Source organism: Macaca mulatta, chromosome 2 (genome assembly GCF_049350105.2).
Source record: "Macaca mulatta isolate MMU2019108-1 chromosome 2, T2T-MMU8v2.0, whole genome shotgun sequence".
NCBI classification, from domain to species: Eukaryota; Metazoa; Chordata; class Mammalia; order Primates; family Cercopithecidae; genus Macaca; species Macaca mulatta.
The window spans coordinates 140,089,606-140,111,816 of NC_133407.1; the positions used below are offsets into that span (position 1 = coordinate 140,089,606).

The following is a 22,211-nucleotide window of genomic DNA, read 5'->3' on the forward strand; positions in this document are numbered from 1 at the left end:
ATATGATCATTGTTTTGGCTGGAATAGACTTTCGTGGTCAGGATTAAAATTCCTTCTTTGGCCTCTTATGAAACCAACTTAATCCTCTTTATTGCAAATGCTATCAGAAAAGTGACTTTGTCAAACTTGCCTCCTCCCTACCAACTTGCTTTTACTATTGCAATGACCACCAACAAAACAAAAATAAGTTGCATTTATTGAGCCTATACTTTGTGCCAGGCACTATACTATAGTCCCCTGCAACTGTTACATCATTTAATCTCCACACTAACTTCCTAAGGCAATATCTATTGTCATGTTCATTTTACAAACAAAACATAAACTCTAAAATATTAAGTCAATATTTGGTCTGAGAACACCTTGAGCCAAGTAACTTGAAAAGAGGTTACAGCTATAAATATTAGATTCTGTCTAACATAGCGAGTCACTCCTGGATTCACTACATATTAACTGAGTAATTAAACAATTTTGTTTTTAATTTTGTTTTTAGCCTCAGCTCCAGATTTCTCCAAAAGTCCAGTTAAAAAAAATTCATTTGTTCAAGTTGGTGGGGATATTGTTATCGAATGCAAACCAAATGCTTTTCCCAGGGCAGCTATCTCTTGGAAAAGAGGAACGGAGACCCTTAGACAAAGCAAAAGGTAAACCAATCTTTATTTTTAAAAATATTCTTAAGTGTTTATAATATAACATCTTCCAAATTTTTAGGTTTTAGTATAGGCCTTTCAAAATTTTCTCTTTTATGATAAACTTTCAGTGGTATACCCAGAGATGCCAACATTCTTCTCATCATAGTAAAATAGTAAAAAACAAAAGGATCTGATAAAATGAAGACCTGTTTGTATAAGTGAGCTGCAATATTTTCAGCGCATGCACTTGTAATAGATAGATTCAAAAAAATCTTTTAAGACCTTTTTCTACATTCAGTTTGAAGGCTTTTTCCCAACCCAGCCTGCTGAGAAATCAGTGCGAAGAACATTTCGCAAAGGAGAGAGACACTCATTGGCACACACCTGGTGTTGTGGTTTTTAAATAGTCACACAGGTGTTCACCCCATGACAAAATGAATTCACCACATGAAGAAATGTAGAGAGGTTCCTGTAGAGAAAGAAGAGAGATTTCCTTCCATAATGGATGCAGTTGAGAAACCCTAGGTCAGCACTGGCATGTTTTCCAGGAGAGTTTGACAAAAAAAAAAAAAAAAAAGCAGATGTTTTTCTCTACTTGTAATATCTTTTATTCTATTGTACTGTAGAGCCTTGTATACATGAGGTGACTAGACCACAGATGCTGCTCTCTGTTAATGACTCACATGTGTTACTATATAATCAGATATGCTATTAAATCCTAATGTGAACGAGCCATTGTGTTAAAGATATAAAAATAGTTCCTTTAGTTCAAGGAGCTCTTCTTCAGCATCATATGTTCCATGACTTATATGTATACCAGTACAGACAGGTTAAAAAGCCAGGTGAAAGAAAGGACAACTAAAGTGTGTTAAAAAATGACAATCGTGAGTCTCGGAAGAAATGACTGTGAAGGACTAGAAAGTGAGTTCCATAACTAAAAGGGAAAGTCACAACTCCAAATTCTGGTTGTCTTGTGGGAAAGTAGAACTAGGTTTGTAGAACTTCCAGTGTTTCAGAGAAAGCTAGAAATCTGCATTCTGGTGTTGAATCTCCCATGCCAGAAAAAAAATGCAGGGACATCATTTTATCACTTCTAATCCCAAGATTTCATTTGTGACCAATGAAGAAAGATAACAGGTTAAAACAAACAAAATCAGGGTCTCTGTGATTTGTGTAGAGTCCCTTCATGGTTATAACTGTTGCCTTGAAGAACCTTTCCATTTACAGAATGAGGTGTACACCAGAGAGCCCCATTCTAGGGCATTCTTTCTTTCTTTATTCTCTACATTTCTTTACATCCCTGGACTAAAGCTTTTCCCAGGACAGGAATTATGTCAAATTTATCTTTGTATGTCCTGTGCCTTGGCACAGAACCAAAACTTAATAAATATCTGTGGAATAAATGAATGAATCAAAAAGGGTGAATATGTAAGCTGTTGCCAGCTTTACAGAAAGGCTGTTCTTGGGGAAATCCTCAAGACATAAGAACAGGTGCTTCAGAACTAAGGTGAAAGAAAAGGTGAAAGGGAACCTGTTGTCCTGACTCAGGTTGGGTCTCTTCTGTGTGCATTGCCTGGGAGATTTGCTCCCAACAGATTTAGTTGTGAATTCTTTTTAAATGTTTCTGGATTCATTCCTAAAATCGAATCAAGGTTTGAATACACTGCTGTGGAACAGAAAAACATAGGAGATCCTGCAGTATCAAACACAGCACCTTGTACTGAGAGTCTGGACAAATTGATTAACTGTGACTCATTTAATAAAGTAACTCACCCAAATAGCAGAATGATGACATTTACCTTCCACAGCCTTTAAAGGTCCAAACGCAAAGTATGTGGGAATGAGAAAGAAAAGGAAGAGGAGAATTTGAGTAAAGCTAAGATAATGAGAAAAAAAAAAAAGCTAAGATAATAAGAAAAAAAAACAGCACGAGGGAAATTGCTTTTTAAAAACCTTTCAGGTTTTTGTTTTATTTTGTTTTGCCCCATATAGAATAAATTTGGGATCATTTTAACCTCACCACAGTTACTAATAGTCATATCAGTTCAGCATTGTCTCTCTGTGATTAAGGGAATGAACCCTGTGAGTTCTATTTATACATTATTCTTTCATTCTATCCTTTCATTGCTTTAGGGTTTCACTGCAGGTCTTAACAAAAGAAAACATACATACATACAAACAAACAATCTCCTGACTGTGCATTCTTAAAAGTTGAAAATAATTGAGCTGTAGCAGAATGTAGTAATTACAGTCACTACATCTCCACCTGGTAGAGATTACACTGAGCAGTAATTTTCAAAAGGTCGCACAGTCAACTCCATGAGTCTATGTCCTGCACACTTTCTAGCCTGTCCCTTCTTTTGTTGCCATCTGATCTGACTGGCTTTATGAAGTGCATGGCTTCAAGCTGTTTGTTGAGAAAAACAGCATCTATGCTTCTGTTTGTGTTGGCCTATTGCTTTGTTTATAGTCTTATCATGGGACTTCCAAACAGATCGAGGTAAAAAATTAGAGTAGTGATAAAAAAGAAAGAAAGAGAGGAAGGAAGGAAGGAAGGAAGGAAGGAAGGAGGGAAAGAAGGAAGGAGCAAGGAATGAAGGAGGGAGGGAAGGAAGGAAGGGAAGGAGGGGGAAAGAAAGAAAGAGAGGAAGCAGCAAGGGCAAGAAGGGGCACTGCTGTTTACTATAGATGTGGTGTGATATACTAAAAAGATTTCAGCCCGCACCCTATTGAGAGCATTACTTTGGGCAAGTCATTTGTCTTCTATAGACCTTCATATATAAAATGAATTAGAAGTACTTCATTTTCCTAAAAGAGGAGAGAAATTCAAATGGTTTCTTCAAGCCTGTTCACGACCAAGGTTGATTATTTCTTCTACATCTTTGGTCCGAACCATTAGATGGTAGCCAAATTCTTTTTTCCCTGATCAGAATCCCCTCTTCTTTTTCAAGAATGTTGACAGAACAGATCCTAACTCCTAGCAAAGTAGTTACATTTAGATTTCAAATTGTCATGCCTTTAAGAAGACAATATTAAAGAAAGCCTTTGGCGAAGACAATATTAAAATAGCAATTAATTTCACAAAACATGTTTTCTTATATTTGAATACATAAAGAAGTTTATTTGATTGAGTATGTACGTATGAATGTATGTGTGGGTAGATGGGTATTTAGGAATTGGCATCAGATTTCCAAAGCAAACAAAATTAAATATATTAGGAGTCAGGGACAGAGTATTGTGCATAAAGGCTGACTGGGCAATTTATCTTTAGATCTGATTACAAATGCAAGGGTTATTGCATGTGTACACACACTGTTCAATGCTATATTTGAAAGGAGCACTAGAGATACTGTAGCCCATTTTCTGAATTTACAGTGCAAAATCCTAAACTCAAACACAGAACACTGAGCCCAGTACACATTTTTTAATGCCACACCGGACAGATTATTTCACTCAAATAGCTATATATATAGATATCTATCACTTCTACCATCTCATACCTCTGTTAAAACATGACACAGTTGTATATATACAAAGAATGAAAGAGTCAGATATAGAAAAAAGTTCAAAATTTTACAATGATTCCAAGTAGAAATAGTTTCTAGTTCTTGACCTTGGAAATACCTATGTGAGGAAATGCACATTTTAAGTTTCTGTTATAAAACTTCTATATGGTACTGTCTACTTTGAAATTTCATTGTCACTAACTCTTGCAGCCAATAAAGTATAACTACCTAGAGATGGTTGAGAGGGCTCTAAAGAAACCTATTCAAAGTAATCAGACTGAATTGCTGACTTATAAAAAAGGGTGGCAGTATATATATTTTGACAATTTCTTCTAGTCTTACATGAATTGAAACAGCTTCCATCACACAGCTAGTAAGTGAAGAAGCTTAGACTTGGTGCCAAGTCTTCCATCTCTGTATTCACGTCTTTTCCTCTCTATGGATAATGGAGAACACGCTCAGCTCTTCCGTTTTTGAAAGGCTGTTGTCACATGATTCAACGTAATTTGATGTGTTAATTCAGATTAAGTAACATTTCTCAATACAGTGAACATATTTCTTATTAGCCTATGTGCCATAACTGAAGTCTTGGCTGTTTTAAGAGTTCTGTTCCTAAAGCAAGGATCTATATTTATAGCAGCCCGTCAGAGGAGAAAAGTATTTCTTGAGCCAAAAATAGGTAGATAGCATTACAGAGTCCGAAGACTGCCTGGTTTCCTGCTAGGAATGAATGGTCATGCAGCATCTGTCTCATTCTTTGTAGACCCACCAGTGGTTTAGAAATAGCACTTATATTGAAGAGAAGCAAAAGGCATATTCCTGCAGGAGAACCAGGAAGCACTGGGAATTAGAAAACACGGGTTGTGGTCTCAGATCCATCACTGATAAGTGGCATGACCTTGAGTAAAATTGCTAGACTCCCCTTTTTTTTTTTTTTTTTTTTTTTTTAGGCCACTGTTTCCTGGCTTTATCTTAAGATGAAATAATATGAAAACAACTTTAAGAAATATGAAACACTATATTCATGTAGTGTCTGCTTGCACAGAGATTACATTTTAGAAATCAATAGCAAACTGTAGCCCAGGAGGTTGAAATTGAAAGTTCTATCTTAGTTATAACTTTATATATGTTTTAATGATTTGCTTGGGTGACCAAGTGACTGAGCCAAACATGGCAATTTCTGTGAACTGTCAAAACAGCTAAAATGATTCGGTTGGATGGATTCAGAGTTTACAGAGAGCCCTATCAGCTAGGCTGTAAGCTCCATGAAGGCACCAAGCACCATTCTTTAATTCACCGTTATAGGCCTAGCATCCACCACAAACCTGGAATATAGCACCCATTCAATAAATATTTTATGTGTTGCTAAATTAATAAAAGTTAAAATTTAATTTGTTTAACTAACTTTAGAGATTTTTCAGCTAAGCCAAAATTTTTAATAATTAATAGACCAATGGTATGATTATTCATTTATTAATTCCTTCATTCATTTTGCAAATATTTGCTGAACACCTATTATAACCTAATTGGGTGCTGGGGATAAAATGTTAAGCCAGATAGCCGCATGACATATAACATGCTTCTTGCCCTTTCTTATGATAATGTTTTTCTTTAAAGCTATTTGAAGTCAAAGATATGGGTTAAAGTCCCGATTCTACTTCTTAGTTGATAACTTCTAGCAAGTCCTTTAACTTCACAGGTTCTCAATTGGTTCATTTCAGAGAAAATAGTACTTGTCTCTCTGGTGAGGTTATATGAGACTCAAATAGTGTGTGTGGAAAGACAGGTGAGCTGTACACACACTGCTACATTGGATGTATTTATTGCTGTCATCGTAACTTGTATGCATATCCCAGTTGTGCGTGTTTACCTCTGGCAATCAAGGAACAACCATGGAAAATCAGGATGAATACAGATTAAGTTTATCTCTGCAAGGCATTCTCAGGCAACTGAGGGAATCAATTCCACATCTGCTAAGTTTGATTAATCACTTCTTTTTTTTCCTTGTGGATCTACTTAGCAAGTGAACTGACAGAAATCAAAGTCCTAGATTTGTCTCCTTATGCCCAGTGACTGCTGGCCACCTATTCAGGAATCACCTCCTGAATTTAATAGGAAATGTTACCCCACAGGAGAGACAGTTCAATGCTGTTCTCTGACAGGCAGCGTTAAATACAATGCCTGAATTACCTGGGATTTGCTCATAGTAGACATACAAGCTAGCAACAATAAAAACAAAGAGATGGAGAAAAGAAATTTGGTCCTATTACTGGAAGAATAGTATTATACAATTGAATCTGGTCGAGTGCAGTGGCTCATGCCTATAATCCCAGCACTTTGGGAGGCCAAGGTAGAAGGACTGCTTGAGCTCAGGAGTTCGAGACCAGCCTGGGCAACATACTAAGACCATGTCTCTGCAAAAAAAGAAAAAAATGAAATGAGCTGGGACATGGTGGCACAACCCTGTGGTGCCAGCTAATGGTTGAGATGTGGGGGTGTTGAAGTGGGAGAATAACTTGAGCCCAGGATGTTGAGGCTACAGTGAGCCATGATTGTGCCACTGCACTCCAGCCTGGGTAACAGAGGGAGACCCTGTTTCAAAAAACAAACAAACAAAAAAACTGAATCTATAAGTAATTGACAGTATTTTCTCCCATTTTCCTAAAAAACGTCTACTGTACTTTGTCCTGATTTCTTAAAATTAAATAAATTAAATAAAATAAAATTCAGCTAAAAGTCAGAAAAATTCTCGTTAATAATGATGATAACCACTTTAAGCACCTTCTATATGCTAGATGGTGTACCAGGCACTTTACATATCTCAGAACATTAAAGCACATTTTTTTTTTTCCTATTCAGATATATTTCTCAGGATCACAGTTGTCACCGATTATATGATTAAATTCATATCATTTTTAACCTAGTAATCTCAAAAAGTTAAATACAAAAGCATTTTAAAATTTACAGAGAATCAAACTAACTCAATTATAACGATTCTACCCCTTGGCAATTGATTTCAGAATGTGATCATATTCCCCAGAACTGAAATAAGCGGACAGCTGGACTCTCTGGGAACCAATTCCATTACCTTTACCTGCTTACCCCAAGTATATATATTTGCAGACAGGTGTTATCAAATCATGCATTCTGTGTGATTTATCCTATAATAATGCTGCTGTTAAAACCTGTGTGGCCCTGGGCACGTGGCAAATGCATGTACCTGGTAGGAAAGAGTGAACCCATTAGGTGAATTGGAATCTTATTCAATTATTGAACAAGCGGTGCTTCTTCAATATTTTTGCCTTCAAACCTCAAATTTAGAGCAGATCCACTGCACTTCCACCTGCCTGGCTCCACAATGCCCAGACACCTTCCTCTTGGGCACCCTATTCCATCGTGTGAGAACTACACAAGGAAGGTGTAAAGATGGTAGGGAACGTGGAAAGCGGGAGAAGGAAGCCAAAGTAAGAGAGAAGGAAATGACGGAGAAAGAACAATGAGAGAAAGGAGCAGGAATTTCCTGTGACAAGAAAGAAGTTCTATATTGAGCAAGTCACTGGATCTTTCATTTCTTCATGCGTACAAAGGTCCCCTTGGGAAGACTTGTTTGAAAACCGTTCGCATAATGCCTGACACAGAAAAGGAACAGAAAAAAATTAGTTTGTCTTTATTCTTCTCATAGCTAAGTCATATAGACAAAGCAGTTCTTCTAGTTACACAGCCATTGCCCAATACTTAGCTACCATTACATTTTCTTATTGGAGGTTTTTTCCGATCATCCTATCTTGTGGAGGCACCAGCTAACGGGATTCTGGCTGCCTGAATGCAAGACAGCCAATTATATGATCTTTCCTCCCTGTCTGACACTTCTCTATATATTTTACAATATCTACCTTCTAAATTATTGCTGTTCCTTTTGCTTTTGCCTTTACCTGCAAGTGCTCAGTCTTAATAAAATATCTCCGTTGCACATGCCTTTTCAAGGCAACATTAACCATTATGCAGTAACTGCAAAGCAGGCTTCTCTATCCCTTCCTTCTCTTTGCAGAGCTTCCTAATGGAACAAGCAAATAACTTAATTTTATTTTGTATCACCAACTACTTAATGTAATAGTGCTTAGTACATCAGGTAGCATGAGTATCAAATAGGCAAATGAACCATATGTTCCCATATTTAAGGAAGAATGACAGTCTGCATAATGCTAGGCTTATTACAATCTCCCTTCTGTGCTGCCTCTTTGTAATAAAATTTTAAATCGTTCGTACTCAACTCCTGAGAGCCTTGTTAAGGTGAGTCTTTCCAAGGGAATACATGTTGAAGATGTCAAGAGCCATCTGATAGTCTTGCCTGTGTCACATGAAGATGTAACAAGCTAAAATCCTGTGTGTGCCCCTGTCAGTCTTGTTTTCATTTTCCCCTCTTGCCATCCAATTCTCCTTTCTTTATCCCCACTGACCTCCACTGGTCTGGGGCACTCTCCTTTCACACAGTGCCTGCAGAACCACCCGACTGCAATGGTCTGAAAAAGCTCCGGTTCATTAAAGATATAGATCCTGCCTTTAAATCCAGCCTGCATAAGCCGATGTGTGCTGTTTTACCCCGCTACCTTGTGTTGGTCTATTACTGCTGTAGTCCCTCTCCTATGTTTTCGTGATGGGTAATGACATCCTGTGGCTTTCAACCAAGGGTAAATAGGAGAAAGCAAAGAAGTTTCACAAAATAAATAACATCTTATAAATTCTTAAACAGTATCTTACAACAGAAAATGGGTAGGCTTCCTTGTAGAGTGGCTGTGAATTCATGGGCTGCTATATCAGTTTCAAATTTGATCATACACCATAAGAATCTTGTGGAAAATGCAGATCCCAGAGCCGTGGCCATGATTTTGATTTAGTAGGTGTGGAATAGGTTAAGGAATCTGAATTTGTATAAGTTCACTCCCTCTGCCTTCAAGAGAGGCTGAAGTTGTTGAATACCACCTAGAGGAGCACTGGTTTGGTACATACATATCGGCTTAAATAGAAATGTGCTTCATTTTATCTCTGTTCCACCCCAGAACTTTGCTTCCTATCCTAACAGTTCAGCCGTTCATTCTATTTCACTGTTGAAGAGATGTAAATCCTTAGTTATCTCACTTTTTGAAAATACGAATATAATTGGCTCTAGAATGTTGTCTACTTACTTTTACCTCTTGCTTCTAATTTCTGAGTGACATCTGTATCTTCAAAATTGTACATAAATATTCAACAGCAATAATTTTATAGACAGAAAAGGTCAATTATTCATGTAATTTGTACAAATGACCTTTGTTCTTGGTTTGATTTTTGAGAAATGAAGTGGTTACTTGATATATTTTAAAGTATAATGTCCTTTTACATTTACTTAAAAAGAAAATGGTTGATGACAGATATTTGTTACACCCACACCTTCTAATGCCAGTGAGTGTATTTAAAAAATAAATAAATACATCATTAGAAAGAGAATTGCTGTCTATGACAATCCAGGTGAAGAAATAAAAGCTGGAGTAACAATGTAGAAGTCAGTCTTGTTAATATCTTCTAAACAAGCAGTGAAGCTGTCAGAGCACTTTTTCTTTTCTTAGCCACTGACTAGAATTTTTCAATTTTATTTTTCTTTTTTTCCATAGTAGAACTTTAAAAATGTTTTTTTCAAATTAAATTTATGTAAGAAAACCTTTCATACCACAGATAAAATTGCACTAATCTGGCTAATGTCCTGGAGGGAGAACCAGAACCCCACTCAATGCCCTCTTCATTTCCTCTCATCCTAAAGCTCCATGGTGTGCCCTAGAAATCCCCTAGCTCTCCAGGGAGCATAGTTTGAGGACTACTAATTTGAAGTGACAAATGTGAGTCTCAAGTGTGGCTTGTCAAACTATTCATATATTTATAAGTACAGTGGCAAACCAATTTGACAGGCCTTGTGAAAGATTCTGGGTTTATACATTTGAATGAGCTCAGAGTCTCCTGGGGAAGACAGACAAGTCCACAGCTCCGAGACACTGGGGTATGTGTCACTACTAACACGTGGTGAACGTGAAGAGAATGAGGGCAATTCACTAACTTGGCTTACAGGAGTCTAGAAAGGCTTCAACAGGTTGGAGGTAACTGAGCTGGCAGTTGAAGAGTGAGTGAAAATTTTTCCTGGAAGAGAAAAGTAGGAGGTACAGGCTTATTATGCAACTGTCTTACTCTGTATTTGGTATCCAGACTTGGTGTCATTTCAGAATTTTGGGTACAGATTTCCCTTCCTCAATACAAGACACACTTCTCCCATGAGTCCTCTAAATGCAGTAAAGGAGACTCAAATCATTTTGTGAAGCATCCAAGAATTGACTCTTCAACTACTCAAGGAATGCTTGCATGTACCTAATAACATATATTTTAATTCTGTCTCCAATTAAATTAACCAAATACAGCCAGAAATCTATCGTCCCCATATTTAACCCTGAGTTTCACTATATAAGAATAATAATGATGATGATATATCCATTTATATGGTATCCATCAAGGGCAGATAATGTGTTAAGATATTTGATACATCATTTCATTGAATTTTTACAACATACCTACATGAGGCATTTATTCATATTTTTAAATGAGTAAAACTAAGGCTTAGAGAAGTTAAGTATCATACTGCAACCAGTAAGTGACAGAAAAACATTCAGTTCTGAGAAGATCTGACTCCAAAGCCTTGTATAATCTTAAACATCACACTGCAGGATTTTAATTAGATTTCTGGTGAATTATAGTGTCCATCTGTGGAACTAAAGGCAGTCCTTCACAATATACACATTTTTTTTGTTTCTTCGCAGTTATACTAAAAAAACTTCTGCAAATAATGATATGCAAGGTAAAGCTCTATCTTTATGTCGCTAAAAGGTATAGAATAAATCAACATGTTGTCCAAATACTGAAAGATGGGAGTCTTATTTATTCACATCAATACAAAAAAAATCAGTCCTTTCAGTGGCACAGCATACTGAATACACAGTGTTCGAAAGACTGATTGGATTTTTTTATTTTTATTTTATTTTATTTATTTATTTTTTATTTTTTTGAGACGGAGTCTCCATCTGTTGCCCAGGCTGGAGTGCAGTGGCGCGATCTCGGCTCACTGTAAGCTCTGCCTCCCAGGTTCACGCCATTCTCCTGCCTCAGCCTCCCGAGTTATTGGGACTTACAGGTGTCCGCCACCAGGCCCAGCTAATTTTTTCTATTTTTTAGTAGAGACGGGGTTTCACCGTGTTAGCCAGGATGGTCTCGATCTCCTGACGTCGTGATCCGCCCGCTTCGGCCTCCCAAAGTGCTGGGATTACAGGCATGAGCCACTGCTCCCGGCCGACTGATTGGATTTTTAATGTAACATACAATGTAATTTTTGATGACATGGAGAGATAGATATGCAAATTCAATAAACAGGTATAAAGTCGCTAAGCTCCACAAAGGAATTAAAATAGGTATAAAACTGTATATTATAACTAAGAAGAAAGAATTAAAGTTAACAGACAAAGTGTCATACCCAGTTTGGTCCCCTATCCTCAGCCACTTTTGTAAACCTAGTTTTGTAGACTCTGAGGAATGCTATAATTCAGTAGCCAAAGGGAATCCAGGATTAGAAATTCCGCTAGCACCCTTCACTTTCAAAACCGTGTTCAATCTTGATACTCAAGTTTTCAGATACTCATGTCCTGAAATCACCAGATTACAGGGAGCTGGAGTGAAAAGATTAATAATCATTAGTGTTCCAGTCCCGTTCTCTTGCCTTTTTATATGTGAAGGAAGCTGAGAACCTTAAGGTTCAAATTGCTAGTTTAAGGTCATCTGACTTGAATCTCATCTGTCTATCCCAAAGTTTTCAGCAGAAACAACTTTACATTTATAAAACTTCAAAGCCCTGAGGAAATCACACAATAGGTTCATAGTCATAAATGTAATAATAGCATAGCCAGAATGTCCTCACAATGTTCAGAATTCTCCATTATGTTCTGCATAACTCTCTCCTCCACTGTATTTTCAATTGGTTCTCCTCTAGTTACTTTGGGAGCATAGTTTTTTGTTTTTGTTTTTTTTTGTTTTGTTTTGTTTTGTTTTAATTTGTTTCTTTAAAGTCCTGCATTCACAAATTTTTGTATCCTTTGCCAACTTCGTACTTTCTCATCTTTTCTTTTGATTTACTTGGGCTGTAAGGCATGTTAGCATATGAATCTGTATTAATTATCTTTTGTGTTTTCTCAGGCATCCCAAAATGCTGCAACGAATGGAGACACTTTATCTTTCCCTTTTTCTACTGAAGAGATAAATATTTCTCTTTGGCCTATTTCACTGGATTAATTTAGTTAGGCTTTCCATCTGATGCTGTTTTATTAATGTTAAATTGTATTTCCTTAACATTTTATGGGAGTCAGCATAGCAACACACTCTGGCATGCCATCAGAATAAAGACACATCATGGAACCAAATAATTACGTTATTTAGCAACTGCTCTTACCTACCATCTCCTAATTTGTGCCATAATTCAGTCACCCTGAATCTGTGTTGTGTCAGCCACTACAAAGATGACCCTTCAATTATTTGTGCATATTAAACAAGGAGACACATTTTGATAAATTTAGAAGTCTGAATATTTGATGCTTGCTTTCTTCTTTGGAGTTTAAGATAGTTGATCCAAAGACTTAAGATTGAATCATTTGTTCACTCCAGTAATTACACACTAGTTGTAAACACAATTACAGACACTAGGAATTCTGAAAAAGTAGAAACTGGTACCAGTAACATTCTCATTTAAATTAAAATGTATTTGAGTCTATTTCTAATATCTAGATAACCCTTCTGAACAACTATTTGCTGATAAAACCCTTTCAGTTAACTACCTAAGACCCTGAATCATCCTTGAAAAATCAGTTAATGAGAAGTATATCCTTAGCTATTTAATGTTAAAAATATGTATTTCTAGATTTTGTTGAGAGTTGCAAAAACAAGTAACATAAAATTACTCAGGTCTATTTCTTTTGTTTGTTTGTTTGTTTGTGGTGGAGTCTCACTCTTTCACCCAGGCTTGAGTTCGGCTCACTGCAACCTCCACCTTCTGGGTTCAAGCAATTTTCATGCATCAGCCTCTGGAATAGCTGGGATTACAGGCAAGCGCCACCACGCCTGGCTAATTTTTGTATTTTGAGTAGAGAAGGGGTTTCACCATGTTGTCCAGGCTGGTCTCGAACTCCTGACCTAGTGATCTGCCCACTTTGACCTCCCAAGTGTTGGGATTAAAGGTGTGAGCCACCCTGCCTGGCCTATTTCTTTTATAAGCATCTACTTTCCAGCAAAACATAGCAAATTGGATTTATTTGTTACCTGTTTATGATGTCACTTCATATAGGTTTTCATTTTTGTTTCCTTTTCTTTCCCTCTTCCTGCTGCCCATATAGATTTAATTACACTATGCCTAATATAACTCGATACAGGTGCCCAAAGCAACACTAGTTTTTGCCTGGAGCTAGGACAGCGACTAAAAAAAATACTAGAGGTCTTACTGCAACAATTCTGTGAGTCAGTGAATGTTTAGGAACCAATAAACAGGGTCTATATTGTCATAATAATTAAAAAAATTTTACTCTGGCTTGTATTATACCCTTTAGTTTCATGATCAGAACTGAACAAAAGAATGATTAAGATTTGTTTTATACACCGACTCTTATCCTAGTGATTTGAATGTAGAGTTGACCCTTGGACAATGGGGATTGAACCGTGCAGGTCTATTTATACTTGAGTTGTTTTCATTAAAAGTTATACTGAGTGTGCCTGCCTCTCCAGCCTCTCCTTTCACCTCCTCCAATTCTTTCACCTTTGCCACTCCTAAGACAGTGAGACCAGACCCCTCCTCTTCCTCCTTCTTCTCAGCCTACTCAATGTCAAGATGATGAAGAACTTTATTATGATTCACTTCCATGTAATAAACTGTAAATATATTTTCTCTTCCTTATGCTTTTGTTAGTAACATGTTATCTTCTCTAGCTGACTTTATTGTAAAAATACATTGTATAATGCATATAACATACAAAACTTGTTCATGGACTATTTATGTTATCAGTAAGGCTTCTGGTCAATTGGAGACTATTAGTAGTTAATTTTGGGGAGTCAAAAGTTACAGGTGGAGTTTCAACTCTGTGAGAAAGTTGGCACCCCAACCACTGCATTGTTCAAAGGCCAACTCCATCATTTCTTTGCATCAACTTTTGTACTGCTTTAAGGGGCATCAGCAGACTAACAGAAAGTCACTTCAATTATTAAATAACCACATTGTTTATAAGTATAAAGTTTATGCTCCTTATTTATACTTATAAACAAGGTGGTTATTTGACTAAATCGCTTTCTGTTAGGGGACTGAATTTATTGATAATATTGACAAATATACATCTGGATATAGAAAGAAAAGACTGAATATTTAACAGTAAATGCAATCAGAAAAATGCATATTTATTAAGTTCCTGCTAAATGTTGGACATCCTGGAGAATATAAACAAATAAAGAATGTTAGCTACTATCTTGGGACACCCATTATGCTCTAGGCTCTCTCTCTCTCTCTCTATATATATATATATAGCATAATGCATTGAATTCTCAAAACAAGATGATGATGTTATTACTACTCAATCTGCATTCTACATAAAGTTGGCATAGAAATCAAGCAACTGCTCCTAAATTAACATGGCCAAAAAGGGAAACTCAGGCACATATTCAAAGTGATCTGACTTTAGAGTCCATGGTCTTATAATCCCTGTATCACCCGCCTCAAACAAACCTTAGCTTTTACAGCATATTTGGAGAACAAAAACTTATCTAAAAAGAAAATTAAAAATACAAGACAGTAAAATGATTTAGACAGTGACTCAGTAGCCAAAACACTGACTCCATATCAGAAGACCTTTATCAGGGCTGTGGTTAAGTTAGTTATTGAATCTCCCTGGCTCTCAGTTTTTCGATGTGGGGAGAAAGAGCGTATCGTGAACTGTAGTGATTGGAGAAGGGTGTGTTAGAGAAAGCTGTATACCCTGGTGGGGTTCCCCAGGAAACAGTGCTCAGTTCTGCTTCTCAGGGAGGTCCACTTGCAGGGACGCAATGGATGATTGTATCTTACTGCACAGCTGCTGCCTCACTTCAAGCCACAGGCACATCACTGGTAGCTTGGCATCTTAGGTTGTCAGCTACATAGGTTGCTTCCGGACAGGCTGTAGAGAGAAACCACTTGGGAACAGTCTGTGGAAGGAAAGACAAAGGGATTTATTTACCTAACTGCCCCTTTGCTGGTAGAGCTGCATTACCTGAACCTTTGACAGTCAGTGGAACTGAGAGAACCGAAAAGATTCATAAGGTGTGTCTGAAGCACTGGGAATCAAAATAGGTTTTCGAGGGTGAATGGGATTCAGACAAGCAGATTGGAGAGCAAAACCTCTGCTAGATATGAGGAGAAGAGAGTTTAGGCTTTCGTCTGGCTGGTTCAGTGAAGGAGGGTACTCAAAGAAAGATTTGCAAATTATAAACATTTCTTTCCTCTTTGGGACTCACACAACTCTTCCCTGAAAATAAATATTTGTGTTCTTTCCCCAAAGTCAGACAAAATAAAATAGATGAATACGGTATTTAACAGTCCTTTCTATAAAATTTCCTGAATTTTTCGATATGTGTTTCCTCTTGTTCAGAACTGATGAACAATTGTCTGTGCATGTGCTTTGCGGCAAATGCGATCTACATTATTTGGTACAGTGGCCAGATTTAGATTTTTTCCTCTCTTCCCTCGATCCTGTCTCTCTTGAGATAGTACTTCGTGTTCACTTCATGTCTATCTCTTTTGCTTTTTTTCATTTTTACTACATTGATGATCTTATAAGGAATGATAAATTAGGTTTTCCTTAATCCATTGATTAAATCTTTGAATTTTGTCTGGACAATGGTATCAGATATATTTTTGTGTATAACTACTTATGTACAATTACTTTTTTCTTTTTTTTTTTTTGAGACAGGGTCTCAGTCCACCAGGCTGTGTAGTGCAGTGGCACCATCTTGGCCTCTACTGCAACCTCCACCTCCTGGGCTCAAGTAATTCTCCCACCTCAACCTCCTGAGTAGCTGGAATTACAGACACAAACTACCATACCCGGCTAATTTTTGTATTTTCAGTACAGATGGGGTTTCACCATATTGGCCAGTCTGGTCTCAAACTCCTGACCTCAAGTGATTCCCCCACCTTGGCTTCCCAGTGTGCTGGGATTACAGGCATGAACCACCATGCCCAGCCATACAATTACTTGTAATTAAAGTTATTGACATGAAACGATGGAAAGGACAACTTTTATTTTGATTTAAATGAGCAAACTTTGTAATTTACTTGTTTGTAGATTGACTTCTTATGTGATTTGTTAAAATAAGAAATTTTTAAAAGATAGCTTATTAAATGACAGTGAGATTAACATAGATATTACACCCTAAGTATAATAATCAGGTGAAAAATCATTAAAATTCAATATTAATGTTTGATCTAAAACAGATTCTGGTGGGACATTTTACCACAATATCAGTATTTGATCTAAATTAGATTCCAGTGGGAGATTTTACCTAAAACTTAAATTGTGAACAGGAAGAATTTATACCCACATTTCTACTTCTTATCTAACTCATTTTAAACAAATCAATTTTACAATTTCCAAATATCAGTAAAATTAGAGAGTCAATTAAAATTTCATGGTCTACAGCATTATCTTTAGACAGAACTGGAAGCAATACTCCAGTTAATCATCTAACTATAAAAATAGCAGTATTGCTCTAGTTTCAGCAATAAGAAATTATAATTGCCCAATGACCCAATTTTTTTTTTTTTTAGTTTAAGAAATTTAGCTATTTCTAATCCTCTTTGTCCTCAAACTTTGCACTAAGTTATGGCTGATATCAAACAAAAAATCTAGAGCATTCCTTATTTTCTATTTACACCTTGGAATCTACATGTACAGATCTGTTTTCTATATGTAAATAAATTAAGTATTCTGTAGATATTAGATTTGCTGTAGTGACAAAAACGGATGTGAATGTTAATCTCTACTGTATTGAAATAATTATGAACAGGTATTAGTTCATGAAATGCAGGTGCTATGGTTTGGATATGGATTGTCCCCACTAAAACTCATGTTGAAATTTTATCCTCCATGTGGCAATTTTGGGAGGTGGAGCCTGTTTGGGCCTTGGGGACAGATCTCTCCTTAATAGATTAATGCCCTCCCTCTGGGGTGAGTGAGTTCTTGCTCTCTTGAGAATAGATTTGTTCCTGCTAGAGAGCATTTTAAAAAGAGTCTGGCTTCCTCAGTCTTTCTCTCTCTTGCTTCCCCTCTTGCTATGTGACCTCTTTGCACACACCAGTTTCTTTCTGCTTTTTGCCATGAGTCGAAGCAGCCTGAGGACCCCACTAGCTGCAGCTGCCCAACCGTGAACCTTCCAGCCACCAGAATCATGAGCCATATAAACCATTTTTCTTTATAAATTACTCAATCTCAGGTAGTCTGATATAGCAACACTAAATGGACTAATACACCAGGAAAACAGGGTAAAAACATTCTGCTTTAGTCTTGATGTAATTCCTTAAAATAACACAAAATTTGATGCACATGCTGCACGTAAAGAAGCCTTCCAAGTGGATTTGATGTGATCCTTCTCCTTTCTGGTGTTCTATTCATCATGACCCATCAAGTAGAAGGTAATAGGTATAAAATCAGGCAAAAGGGTAGAACATCTTTTACTTTTGTTTTCTGTGTATACTACCTACCTTCCCTGACAGTGGGAAGATTAAAATGTTGCATGTTCAACTGCTCTAAGAAGTCTGCCTTCAACTTATCAGTTAACCTTGAAATGTTTTTATGTTATTGGCTTCATTTCGTGCATGTTCTATATTCTAAAGCCACTATAAAATCTACCCAGTGTCACTTAACTGTCAGACACAGCTTGTTCTTCTGAATTTTGACCCATAATGAATTAGAGGAATAGCATGGTACAATACAAACACTATTAATTTTTCTATTGGTTGAATGGTCATACTATATCTACACATGTAAATGCCTTTAAATTCTAATTTTACAGAACATTTTAAATGCAAATGCTGTAACCTGTGATTTAATTATCTGAACAGAATACTGAGGTTTGGTAATTTGGGGAAAATTTTTCTATTAAATTGTGTGAACAGTTAAAATATTCTAATTAGGTGGATATTAGAGAATAAAGACATGAGAGAAATGGTGTTATTACTAAACTTATTGAGGAAATAAGGAGGAAACATACCAACACCATAAGTCAAATGTCAGAATTTGGTGATGCCAAAACCAAGGAGAGTCTAGGGACTGACAACCGGAGCTAGTTGAAGCCACAAAACATACTTCTGAGTCCAGCCATAGGCAAGAATTTTAAGAAGACATTAGGCATGAGCAACAAACAGAGTGAGAATCAGAAATAGTAACTGAAGTCTTGGAGGAGAGAAAATACCAAATATTAGTATCAACTAAGAATAAGAATTAGATTAATATCTAGCATTTAATTAACTTTCACAACAATCACATCATCATTCCTAAAATAAAAATTAGAGCATTGTAGATCAAAAAGATTAAGTAGGTAAGAACACAGACAAGAGGTTGCATGAATTCAAGGAAGGATTTGAAGCAGTGAAACTTAATGCTGAGCACAGTTTTGCTGGCATTAGACTCCTTTCAAAAAGCCCAGTATATAGTAGTTAGGCCTCTTTGTTCAAAATGCAGTGTGATAAAACAATTTCTTCTTTCCTTGTTGTTTATTCCTCATGGAGTTGTAGATGTGCCTACATTCTTAAGCAGGATGAGAAATCAGTTCATTAAAAGCCTACCTATTGACTGCTAATGGAGTCAGGTACCGTGCTAAGCATTTTGAACTATTTATATCAATTATTGACACAGGTAATGTTAGTATTTCTATGCTATAGACAAAAAACAAAAACAAAAAACAAACAACAACAAAAAAAAAACAGAATAAAAAAACAAGGACGTGGGCCATTAATTAACTTGGCCCAGTAATACAAAAATCAAATGTTGGGATTCAGATTCAGTCATAAGGAGTTTGACCTCAAAGCCCACGTTGTTATCCACTCTGCTAATTACACCATAATTGCACAGGATGGCACAAGAAAAGAAGAAAAAAATCCTTAGTATTAGCATGACCATCATTAGTGCCTCACGTGTTAAGATACTTATGGTGAAAACTCTCTTCCATAGCAGGGGAATGGATATTAAGCCTGCCTTTAAGATGCCACATAAGCTAAGAATCTTGAGAAAATGCATATACATGTACACACACAAATGTTCCATCACATTTTAGAGAGTTATTGGACTCTGAAGGTCAGATTTTAAATCTCCAATATTAAAGGTCATTCTATAAAAATAAAATTATATGTGTATTATATATATATACACACACACACACATATGTACATACACATATAGATTACATTTATGCTGATTTTAGTAACTCTGCTATCAGTAAACCATGTTTTGGAAATGAACTGAAAGAGAACTTGCTAAAATAAGTGTTTTCCGGTCTAAAGAAAGGTATGGTTAGAATCTGAGCCCTCCGCCATCTAGTGGGTACCTTGAGTCACTTATTGCTTCTCTTTATGCCTGTTTCCTGATTTATAAAATATGGGTGCAAACAATAACTATTCCAGAAGTTTGTCTTAAGCATTCAGTGAGTTAACATTTATTACACACTTACTAGAGGGCCTGTGCAGAGTCAGCTCCCTATAATAAGTCATAACCTCCATAAATGCATAACAATGAGTTTTAATGTGGAAAAGAGTACCTTTTACATCTAACACTTTTTATGTTCACATCCCCATTGTAACACCTAACATACTGTTTCAAACACAGTAGACATTTAGTAAGTATTTGCTGATTAAGAAGGAAAAAATATCTTAACATTGCTCCACTTTCAATCATGTATTTAAACTGCTATTGAATTTTTGGAAGCCTTTCCATCATTTCATGGTGCTCACAAATTTCCATACATATTTTTATTATTCATTGTAGATTAGTAGTATAACTTCAACCTTAAATCCTCATATAATAATATGCATATATGTAATCATGGTATTACCTTCTGCTTTTTTCCCTCTAACTATATGCTTTTTACAAATTATTCATGCAAATCTCTATTTTTGTTATCAGGTTTTCCTGTTTTTTACAGATAGCCAAGCTTATCTTTATTTCTGACTGTGTGTTTTTTTATTTTAAATGCCAGAGAAGTAAATGAAGGTAGAATATTTTAATATCTTTCACTGAGATGTTATTACCAATCCTCGAGATAAAGTATCTTTTTTGTATATTCTAACAGAAGAATGGAAAAAATCAGTCTTTCTCTATGAATGTTACCAAAAGCATCAATTAAAATGTTCCAGTTAATTCTTACACATGCATTTTGCCTTATCTGAAAATGCCAATTGCTCGGTACAGTTTGATCTTTACTGAGTGTTCCTTCTTTTTGTTTTTTTTTAAATCATTTCTGTTAAGACATGTTTAGATACATTAAAAAACTGGAAATTCTTAATCTTATAGTTTTTATTTAATTTTTTTCTTAATAAAATTGAGACAATGATCAAGTTGTTTGATTCTGTTTATATTAATTTTTTACTATATTTTAATATCTCTTAATAATTAAGGGAGAAATCTAAGTGATACATTCAAATATCTGTACTGCTTGTTATGCCATAAAATCTTTAGTTATGATTACATCTTTGAATTTCTATATTGTACATCAACAGAGAGAATTTTTAAAGTTTATTTTAATAAATCATAATCAATTTGTTTACTAGTTTGGTTAATTTTATAAAACATTTAAAATGTATGTTGTTATTCTTTTATAAATTATTTTCATAAGATCATAAGCAAGATGTAGTCTTACTTTGAAGTAAAGAAAAATTTTTCAGATTAAAGTTTAATAGTAAATAGATCAATACTTCTCCAACTTTATTGTACATATGAGTCACTGTATGTACTACAGTGCATAGGGTGTCTTGTGAAAATGCAATTTGATTCATTAGGTCTGGGATAAGACCACATTTTGAGGGGTAAACACATGGAGTATCTTTAGGGCATGTAGTGAAGACTCTGCTGAAACTTCTTGGACCATATAATTAACATGCAGAATTGTTTTACTAAACGTAAGGCAAAGTAAAGGCTCTGGAAAAAGCATGAGTACTAGGATAATTAGATATAATTGCATTCTCTGCTACTTAGCTAGTTAGTCTAGGGCAGATTTTAACTTTTTTACTTTACTCTCTCAGTACCTTAAACAGTAGTAAGCACTTGAGAAATATTGAGGTATTGATTAAAATTTCATAAGAAATAATCAGCCTCAATGATGGCAATTTCAACTCAATTTAGCAAACATTGAAGACCTACTGAGCCTGAAAGGGGTAGTATACTCAGGGTACCACTGCACACAAGAATTATCCCTTTCTGGAAGTTGTGTGAAAAATCATATGAAATATAAACATTGGCATTGACTTAGTGGCTGGAAAATCTGCTTGGTGGCCTTTAGATATCAGTAGACATATCATTTCTGTCGTGTGTTTTTTTATTGGCCAATAGTCCAGGTTTCTGTGTTGTTCAAAATTCCTAGTTATTTCTAAATGTTAGGGGTAGATGCACCCAAAAGCTTCTCATTTACCTCTTCTAATTTACCTCTTCACATTTACCTCTACTAATTGAAATCAGATAAAGAATTATATTTGGCCCGGGTTTGCTGCATAATAGAATAGTTTTGTTACTCTGTCAATAATGGCGTAATTCAATTGTTTATGTAAATTGGGATCTAGTACACTAGACATCTCAGAAATTAAATAAGACATTACATGTCTGCTATTGGGGAATACTCTAAGGTAATGACTTTAAAAAATCTGATTACATGCCATGGAAAATTCTAAATTCAGATGTGGCTCCTTCCACTCATTGATAACAGAATTTGGAATCTTTTATTAATAATAAATCCAATGTCA

The 22,211-nt window shown here is 35.9% G+C and overlaps 1 protein-coding gene across 1 annotated transcript in view; it reads left to right on the top strand.

Annotated features, from left to right (window-relative positions):
- The window catches only part of CNTN6 (contactin 6), a 307,019-nt gene that overhangs the window by 235,893 nt on the left and 48,915 nt on the right, over positions 1–22,211 (top strand). Inside the window, exon 11 of the mRNA XM_028844371.2 lies at positions 491–641. Within this exon, the coding sequence (XP_028700204.1) occupies positions 491–641 (151 nt within the window). The remainder of the gene's footprint in view (positions 1–490; positions 642–22,211) is intronic.